The 10,122-nt window shown below is 35.7% G+C and overlaps 1 protein-coding gene across 1 annotated transcript; it reads left to right on the top strand.

Annotated features, from left to right (window-relative positions):
- The first annotated feature begins 1,834 nt into the window (after positions 1-1,834).
- Positions 1,835-5,023, top strand: LOC117633949 (beta-glucosidase 12-like). Its single transcript, XM_034367823.1, has 13 exons — positions 1,835-2,041; positions 2,163-2,232; positions 2,330-2,388; positions 2,501-2,576; positions 2,819-2,896; positions 3,012-3,099; positions 3,191-3,446; positions 3,536-3,651; positions 3,758-3,975; positions 4,058-4,089; positions 4,192-4,294; positions 4,416-4,524; positions 4,651-5,023. Exons 1-13 carry the CDS (start codon positions 1,868-1,870, stop codon positions 4,820-4,822), a joined length of 1,551 nt encoding a protein of 516 aa, XP_034223714.1. The 5' UTR covers positions 1,835-1,867; the 3' UTR covers positions 4,823-5,023.
- Positions 5,024-10,122: the final 5,099 nt, after the last annotated feature.

Here is a 10,122-nt window from a genome sequence, read left to right as displayed (position 1 = left end):
AATTAGTTAATGCAATACATAACTTACTTTTGTCAAACACATTGTTGTCCATCATAATGTAGCCAGATAAGAATACCTAGAGATGTAATTCTGAATCTAAACTAAAACTTGAGAGAAAATATAATGATTGTCCTATTACAAAATTGTCAAGAGAAGTCAAAAGAAAATTACAAAATTCATACACTTACAATTTATGATTGCATGTAAATGTTATTGTATAGATGATTAATCATGTAAAGTGGGATGAGTCACCGTTGCGAATGAGCTCATTGATATTTAATTCCTTCCTTGTTATAATTAGATGTAATTATGAATCCGACATCAGAAAATGAGAAAATAAGTGAATTGATGATTAGAAATTAGAGAAAATACCCTAATTGCATTGCCATAAGTAAATATATTTTTTGTTGGTAATCTTGATAAGTATAAGTTGACTCTGGTTGGCATGGTGAAATAAATTTCTTTGCAAAACACGTGCATGCAATTAGAAAGGGTGTTGAGGGCGCAACTCTGTAGAATGTCATGGTACAAATGGAAAGTTTCATATTTGGATGAATTGTCAAACACGAATAGTGCGAGTAGCTGCAAATTCTGATTTAGTCAAACACGAATAGTGTGGTCAAATTTTGAAAAGAATTTGACGGACCATTATTTTCTTGACACTGTAAGTTTTTTGTACATTATATATGTCATTTCTTTTTTGTTTAACGAACTTGAATATACCATTAAAACCAAAGGAAAGAAGGGTCAACAAAAAGTCATTTCTGCATGTTTATCTTTAGGGTTAACAGAAAGAAAATTGCTAAGAGAATTGTAGGTAGAACAGTGGAAGCCAATGTCATTACTTTGACCATAAATATGTAAGGATGAGTTTGGCAATTACGTTATTTTTCTTTCAGTGGTTATAATGCCTTCATAACGTTTTCGTGTTTTCTTTTTCTCTTTTAATACTCTTTTGCGGTTTCAGATATAATAGATGCATAATCTCTTTTTTCGCACCTTGAGGATAATAGCTTCTTGTTTATAAATTAGACCATGTAACTTTTAACTATTTGATTAAAAATTAGTCAATCTATCATGTATGCATGAATATTTACAAAATAATAGACATTTATATCACAAAAATTAAATACAAAGTGGACCCTATAAGATATTCTTCAAATAAATTGCGGAATGGGTCCCCAATCATTGCTCAAGTTTCAACAAACCTCAAGATCGTTTGTGAAACCCCACCAATTGGACATGTTTTTCTAATGTTTAAAGGAAATAAAAGTAAAATTCTATTATACGCTTCCTAGTTCGTCAAATACAAAAGATAATCACATATTATGCACAAAAATTTAAACAATCTACAAATTTACGTTGTGAAGAAAACAATTCTGTGTCAAATTTCTTTTCACAGTTTGACCCAAATGGCTATTAGGTGACTCAATCAGACTGGGCGGCTACTCAGACATATGCACCAAATATTATATTGTGAAGAAAAGAGAGATCACATATTTACATTGTGAAGAAAACAATTCTGTGTCAAATTTCTTTTCACAGTTTGACCCAAACGGCTAGTTGGAGACTCCACTTTGCGGCTACTCACATATATGCACCATTTTATTGCGTGTTTGAATATAGCAGCTGAGTTTTGGGAGGAGACAATGACAAACTCATTCAAATATGAAACTTGCCATTTCCCTTTGTACCATGACATTCTACGTAGTTGCCCCCTCAAACCCATTCAATGCCCATGTGTGTTTACTATTCTCATGCGCAGCACGTACTTCCTCCTCTATATAAAGGCCATGCAGCATGCCAGCCAGAGCCAACTTATACTTCTCAAGATTATTACCAACAACAACAAAAAAAACCTCAAGTTATGGCAATGCAATTACGTTCTTTTCTCTTAGGCATACTGCTACTAATTGGCTTTGCTTTCACAAATAGCGAAGCTGATATTAGAGCTCCACCCACACATTTTGACACTGCTTCTCTCAATAGGAGCAGTTTTCCAGAAGGGTTCATATTTGGTGTAGGTTCTGGATCTTACCAAGTAAGTCCTTTTCTGGTCTTTAATTTGAGTTTTGATTAGGGTTTTCTTTCAAATTCAGACCAAGCATCGATCCATGCAAGAATATTGACATCTTCTTCATTGTGTCTCTTGTGTATTTTAGTATGAAGGTGCGGCAAAAGAAGGTGGTAGAGGGCCAAGCATTTGGGATACCTTCACCCACAAATATCCAGGTTTGTCCAATCAAATCATTAATTAGTTAAAATAACAAAGTCGTGCTACTTTTACTCTTATGCTCTAAATAAATTAATTTTCTATGATTAATTGCAGAAAAGATTAGCGATGGCAGCAATGGAGATATCACTGTTGATCAATATCACCGCTATAAGGTTCATGACCCAATGTGCACATATTAAATTTTGAAGCATGAAGAAAACTCATCACATTGAAGATAAGCTCCCGATAATTTTTATCTGATTTCTTTTTTGTTATGCACTGTAGGAAGATGTGGGGATTATAAAGAATATGGGGTGGGACGCTTATCGATTCTCTATCTCATGGTCAAGATTGTTACCAAGTAAGTTCATTTGTGACCAATCGTCAATATTTCTGCCTTCATGGTTTTCGCTTAAGTAATGTGTCTAAGTTGTCTACCGAATAATATTACAATTGTTTTTTTTTTTTTTGGTTTCAATTAAAATACTTAAATAGAAGTCGAAGTTCAAGTTCGATAACGTATAGTCCAACTTTTTTAAAGTTCAGCTTAAATGTTATCGGTGCACTTATTTCTTTATTTTCTGGTTTTGTTTTAATTATTAGATGGAAAGTTAAGTGGAGGAGTGAACAAGGAAGGAATCAAATATTACAACAATCTCATCAATGAGCTCTTACGCAATGGTGAGTCATCCCACCTTACATGATCAATAATTTATATAATAAGAGTTACATGAACTCATAAAAAAAGTCATTTTCTCAAACTTATAATCGCTTTTATTGACGATGCTATTTATAGGTTTAACGCCATTTGTGACACTCTTTCATTGGGATCTTCCTCAAACTTTAGAAGATGAATATGGTGGTTTCTTAAGCCCTCATATTGTGTAAGTGAAGAAATTAGTTCTTTGAATCGTATTGATAATTTAATTAATAAATAGAATTATGACATTTACATTCTGAAATGTGTATATACAGCAATCATTTTCAAGATTATGCAGAACTTTGTTATAAGGAATTTGGTGATCGAGTAAAGCTTTGGAGCACACTGAATGAGCCGTATACCTTCAGCGACTATGGTTATGCAACCGGGACCCTTGCTCCGGGACGATGCTCCACTTGGCAACAGCTAAACTGCACCGGCGGAGATTCATCTATCGAACCATATTTGGTAACACACCACCAGCTCCTTGCTCATGCAGCTGCAGTAAAATTGTACAAAAATAAATACCAGGTATAATTAATTAGTTTGTTGCAACAAGAGAGCGACTAATTTTACCATTTTGTGACTCTAAAACAAACAAACTAAATGTTCTTGTGTAGGCGTCTCAAAATGGAGTGATAGGGATAACACTGGTGTCGAATTGGTTTGAGCCCCTATCGGAAGAAAAAGAAAATAAAAATGCTGCATTACGAGCTTTGGATTTTATGTTCGGATGGCAAGTGTATTTCGAATTTGCTTATGAATATAATATTTGCTACTTACTAGCCAGCAATACATAATATAATGTCAAGTTAATCCTTGAAATTTTTACATTCTTATAGGTTTGCTGAGCCATTGACAAGTGGTGACTATCCGCAAAGCATGCGATCTGTCGTCGGAAGCCGATTACCAAGATTCACGAAAGAACAATCCAAGTTGCTAATTGGTTCATTTGATTTTCTTGGACTAAATTACTATACAGGTTACTATGCAAGTGATGCACCTCAAAATAACTCGGTATATGCCAGCTACACAACAGATGTTGGCGTTAATCTTTCATGTGAGTTCAAATTCAGAATTTAATTCAAGCAATTTAAGTTTATAGACTAATTAGATTCTGATATTCATATGTGTTGTGGCAGCTGAGCGTAATGGGGTCCCCATCGGTCCAAAGGTACACATCAAATTAAGTAGATTAAGTGATTTCGATCATTAATCATTTTGCACTTACAAATGTGACTCCTAGAAATCTAAAGATCTTCAAATTTTGGTGCAGAGTGAATCAGGAGGGTTAAATGTTTATCCACAAGGAATTCAACATCTTTTACTCTACACAAAGGAAAAGTATCACAATCCAATTATTTACATTACAGAAAATGGTAATTTTTCTAGCCTTAAGTAATTTCATGATCAATGTTTCACATATTTTTGGTGTAAAACACGCAAAAGTGGTACAAAGTCTAAATTTGTAATGACATAATAATGTATTATATATTGTAGGTGTGGATGAGTTGAATGATCCGAAATTATCACTTGCCGAAGCCCTTAATGATACCCATAGAATTGACTTCTACAATCGCCACCTTCATTATGTTCAAAGTTCTATTGAGTAAGTGTATTAACAAATTCATTTATAATATTTAAATATATATGTATATGGTATAGCTTTAGATTTTGAGTTATTGAATCATATTATTGACATTAATATATTTAATTTCCTTTTACTGCTTTTTAGCAATGGTGTCAAAGTGAAGGGATTCTTTCCATGGACGTTCCTAGACGACTTTGAATGGAATTCGGGATTCAGTGTTCGATATGGTATCACCTATGTAGATCACAACGATGGGCTTAAAAGGCACCCAAAACTCTCGGCGCACTGGTTCAAAAGTTTCCTTAAGAAGTATTGAAAACTTCAGATCATATTCGTCATTCAATATTTGTATTTAATTCAATAATGTGAATTTTATGTATGTACAATAATACTAGGGATTCCAAATTTGTGTACATACAAAATTTGAATTCCATATTTGTGCACCTTCAATAATTTCAATTTTAGTCCTTGTATAAGATTCAAATTCTATTCAACCCCCTTGTAAAATTAAACATTGATTGGTAATCCTTTAATGAGTAGTGTCAACATACGCATAATTATGAAACTCATTTGTTTACTCATTCGTTTCTAGTCTTTTGACTGATTGTCTCGAATTTGAGTTATTTATACTAACACCTCTTGAGGTTTTTTGTGTTTTCGCAAAATCCTCTAAAATCTTGGAAATTACACAAACACCCTATCAGGTTTCAAAATGATTTCACAAAACTCCAAAAATCCAAAAAAAAAAAACAACCTAAAATTGGATGTAAGAGGACTCTTGCACTCGCACATACAACTCGACGCTCCAATCCCACTGGCCACTATGATAATTGGTAATAAGTGACACTGACTAAATTGATAAACACTTCATGGATGTGTTGTTTTGTTGTAGACTTTTTGCCTTTCAGGACTTTATGCCCATAGTAAGCTTTATCATTGTAGTGGCTTTTAAATTATGACTGTCATGGGCTTGGATTCAAAATTTTGAAACTTTTAATAAAGTTATGGTTGCGAAGCAAGCATGGAGTCTCTTGGAGAATCCCGACTCTTTAGCCGGCCGTATTATGAAGGCAAGATATTTCCCTACGGGGGATTTCTTATGCGCAGAGGTGAGGAATTGCCCTTCCTTAGTTTGGCGAGCTATAGTTTGGGGCCGACAAGTCATTGATCAAGGTCTGGTGTGGAGAGTTGTTGACAGGCAGTCTATGTTTTAGTGCTATCAATTTTAGAGGGAGATGTTACCTGAATGACTTCCTCATCAGGCGATTGGTGTGGTACTAGAGCTGAAGGCGCTGGAGCGAGCAAAATCTCGTAAAACAGTTCAATTCCCTCATCCTGATTTTGGTAGCGTGGAGTGTTTGATTCTAGATTCTCCTCATGTGCTGCTAAAAAATATATATCGTGTTCCCGAAACACGACACCCATGGAAGTATATACTTTCTGACTAGGAGAGTGATAACATCGGTTGCATTTCTGATGAGGATCATAGCCAATGAAAACACACTTTTTTGCTCGGGGATCTAATTTGCTGCGTTGGTGATCATGTAAATGTACAAATACGACATAGCCGAAAAACCCTAGTACAAGTTTGGGGGTGGGAGGTATTTGGAAATGGTGGTGAAATGTTTGAAGTGGTGTTTGGGAAACCCAAGTCATGCGTGTGCAATCATCTATAAATGTGACAAATCATCGAGCTCTTGGCAGGGTGACAATTTATCAGATCTTCAAACATTAGAATGAACAAGAGAAAACCAAACCAAACTTTTATTTGAACTTCAGGGAAAAGGAATGGCTCTTGGCCAGTTCACAAATTTCACACTTAAAACTTGAAATATATAAATTGGTGAATAAGAATGGAAATAACGTCTATAAATATCTAAACATAGCATGTCCAAGACGCCTATGCCATAACCATACTTCGTCAGTTTGTTTCTCAACACTAGCTCCCCCAATCTTGAAAGGTTGACCAACTGTGGCTTCACTGTCAGGCACCAAGTCCATGTAGTAAAGTTCCCCCCTCATAGTACCACAACCAATCGTCTTGCTACTAAGAATGTCCGGAAAAATACAATGTGTTGTTCAAAAGGTTATAGTGCAATCTAAAGTCGTAGTAATTTGGGCAACAGACAATTGATTATGGTGCAGGGATAGAATAATCAACACATAATCCAAATTGAGGGAGTCAGGGAAAGAAAGAGAACCCCTCCAATCACAAAGGATGGAGTACCTTTAGCATTAGACACCACCGATTGAGGAGATGGTGTGTGAGAGGCAATTTGTCCATGATCAAATGTGATATGGTCAGTTGCTCCTAAGTCAATGATCCATGTGTTTTTCTTGGATGAAGTATTTAAAACAGGACCTTTGGTACCTATTGTGGGTATAGAGGCAGATGTTGGAACCAATGTAGCCGAAACCATAGGACTTACAAGATCTGATTCGAAAGATATGTTGAGTGATTTGCTCCTATTCTTGTGGTGAGCTTTGGAATGGTCCCACCAATCAGGGTACCCAATCAATTCGTAACAGCTAGCATGGGTATGTTTGTCTCCTCCACAGTGGGTGCACTTATTCTCCGGACGATATCTTGATGCCTTATTCTGAGAAGAGCCACCAATAGAATTTTAGGGCCCCCTTTGACGTTGAGTTACCATGATAGAATCTTCTTCAGCACCAATCATGGTCATTCTCTGTTGAGCTTCACGACTAACAAAAGCAAAGGTTTGATCAAGGTCTAATTGAGGATCTTTGCGTAGGATTTCCCCCTGGACTTGATCAAACTCAAGGTCAAGATCGGCAAGAAAAAAGGTGAAAACAAGAAGACGATCCAGTTCTGTCTGACCGTCAGTCACGTCGGCAGCGCAATGCCTGTAGATGGGACTCCGATGGTCAATTTCTTGAAAAGATGCCCTACAGTTGGCTGTAGTATTTATGAACGTGTGCACCGTTTTGTTTAATAGTGAATCCCCATTTGTTGTGATAAAAAAGATAAGTTTCATCGCCACGATCATAGTAGGTATTCTTGACAACGGCCCAGATTTCTTTGGCGGTACTTAACCGAATGAATAGACTCATCAAGTCGGGGGACGTGGAGTCGAATAACTACCTCTTGACGGTACACTATTTGTTGTAGGTGGACGAGAGCTCAAGAGGCTTTGGAGTGTCACCAGTCAGGTAACCCAATTTTTCGCGAGCAGCAAAGCGCATCTCCATGACTTGAGACCATAAGGCATAATTGGTCTGAGTCAGGGTGAGGCCGACAGAGAGCGAGGAGTTGTCACTTCGAATTGTAACGATTTGAGCAGTGGAGGTAGAAGATCCATCGTTGCGCGGAAGCAAGACGTCGCCTATTGCAGCGGAACAATTTGAGGGTAAGATAAAGATATGTGTTGAGGGAGTTTGATAAGAGGATTTGATTTGAGAGTTTAGGATTTGGATTTGAGGAATTTGATTTTGGTTTGTGTTTGAATTTGATGGTATGATTTGTGGGCTTAGAGACAACATATGATTGATTGCTCTGAAACCATGCTAAAATCTGAATATCGTTTGAATACTTTAGGTTAATTGTTTTCTTCTCTATTAGATGATATATATAGCAGTTTACAAGGGTGCTTTACAAGGAAATAGATACAATAATTAATTAGGAGAATATCTCCTAATTATAGAAGTGTGTGTCAACTATATGAAACAATGAAGTAAATCACCTAATTAACTTAGAAAATAAATCTCCTTAATTTAGTAGGTTAACTCATGTGAACATAGGCTACATCACCTACTGTAAGGAAATATTTGAAATAGTATTATATTTGAATTACTCGTTTGGTAAATTTTTTTTTGTTTTCGATTTGCTCTTTATAAATTGAAGATGGAAAAGAAAATTGAGAACAAGGTAAGATGAATCTGTTTTTATTAGCAAACATAACATTAAGGGAAAATGTAATAAGAAAAATTAGGTATTAGACATAATTATCTTTACTAATTAGTATTTGAGACAAACAGTATTTCTGTTTTGGTTTTAATACCAAGAAATTGAATTTTGTTTTGGATTTGGCCAAAGTGGAGACCCAAATTCGTTGGCCCACCTTACATTAATCACTGAAGGGACAATTATACCCTTTTTATTTAAAAGCCTGACCTAAATTCATTGCTCTATCTTTCTGTCTCTCTCTCTCTGTCTCTCTCTCTCTGTCTCTCTCTCTCTGCAGCAACGACGACCACATCGCCATGATCTGGGATCATCAATCCAAGATCGAGAGGTCGATCTGCGATGGAATTCTCAAGCTGCTTGACCCGTTGCTCATCCCTTTGACATTCACTGGCGACTCCAAGGTCTTCTAGCTCAAGATGAAAGACATTGTGATTGCTATCTTGCTGAGTTCAAGATTGATTGACTTTCGGCTCATCCTTTCGAATAACAAAGATTAGAACATCCAAGGTTCCAATCTCCAGTTTCCGTGTAATGTTTTTTTGTTAATTGCTCAGATCTTGTGATATTATTTTCATATCAGACTTCACATCAATGTCAAGCCCTGATAATCTTATGACTTGTGTTTTTCTCTCTCTTTGTGAAGCTTATGAAATTTGTTATTTTAAGAAATATTGAACTGATATGGATGCACATTTAACTAGTGATGTTACTTTTGTATAATTTTTTATTTCTATAGAATTTCAGTCTCGTTTATGGTTGGTGTTTTCTATCCCTTCCGCATGTTCACCTCACACCTTTTAATGAGATTATCCTGTTCTTTAGCCAGTAATGGCTAGTCATTGCTCTGATAAGTAGGGCTCTTAAAGTGTATCTTCGGGTACAGTTATATATGAACTATCACTTCTTCTTCCAATTTGCTGTCATTTCTTTTAAGTGAAAGTGGCTTCTCAATTGGTCATTTGTTTCTATGAATTGCTTATTAATTTTGTATGTAACCTTCATGTTAGATTTTGCACGTTAGAATTTTCAAGGCTTGTCTTGGAGAAAGATGATTGTTGATATCTGTAGCATCAACAAGGTAGTACTGAAATGAAGCTGTTTGTAGGGAGTCTATTTTCCAGTTTTCGTGTAATGTTTTTTTTGTTAGTCGCTCAGTTCTTGTGATATTAATTTCATATCAGACTTCACATCAATGTTTTGATCTATTGTTTAAATCTCCACCTTGCATCCTTACTATTTTAGTCGTTGATATCTATTGTCAATGGTATTGCAAAACTTTTTGGTGCATGGGTTTGAACTTTTTGATTTGGAAATGGTATTGCAAAACTACATTGTACAGGTTCTGCATTGTAGTTTTACACAAACTGCATTGCAGTTTTGGAAACTGTATTTCAGTTTTCATTTAATTACAAATTGATTTTTGTTCTTTCCTTGGCCTTCAACCTCACCAATTTGAAGAGTAGAGGCTACCCAGATGAGGAATTGAGTGAGCAAGAGAAGAGTAGAACTACCCAAGAGCAAGGGAACTCAAAATTGAACTTTCGGAAACTGCATTGTAGTTTTCATTTAATTACAATTGGATTTTTCCCAAATTGATTATTCTTTTCTTCGCCAAATTGATTATTTTTTTTCTTTGCCCAAATTGTTTCTTCACTCTTTACAACTTATTCTTTCCTTTGCCAAGGCCA

The sequence above is a fragment of the Prunus dulcis genome, chromosome 7, assembly GCF_902201215.1.
Source record: "Prunus dulcis chromosome 7, ALMONDv2, whole genome shotgun sequence".
Lineage (NCBI taxonomy): Eukaryota > Viridiplantae > Streptophyta > Magnoliopsida > Rosales > Rosaceae > Prunus > Prunus dulcis.
The sequence above is the reverse complement of the archived record's forward strand: the minus strand, read 5'-3'. Positions and strand labels throughout refer to the sequence as shown.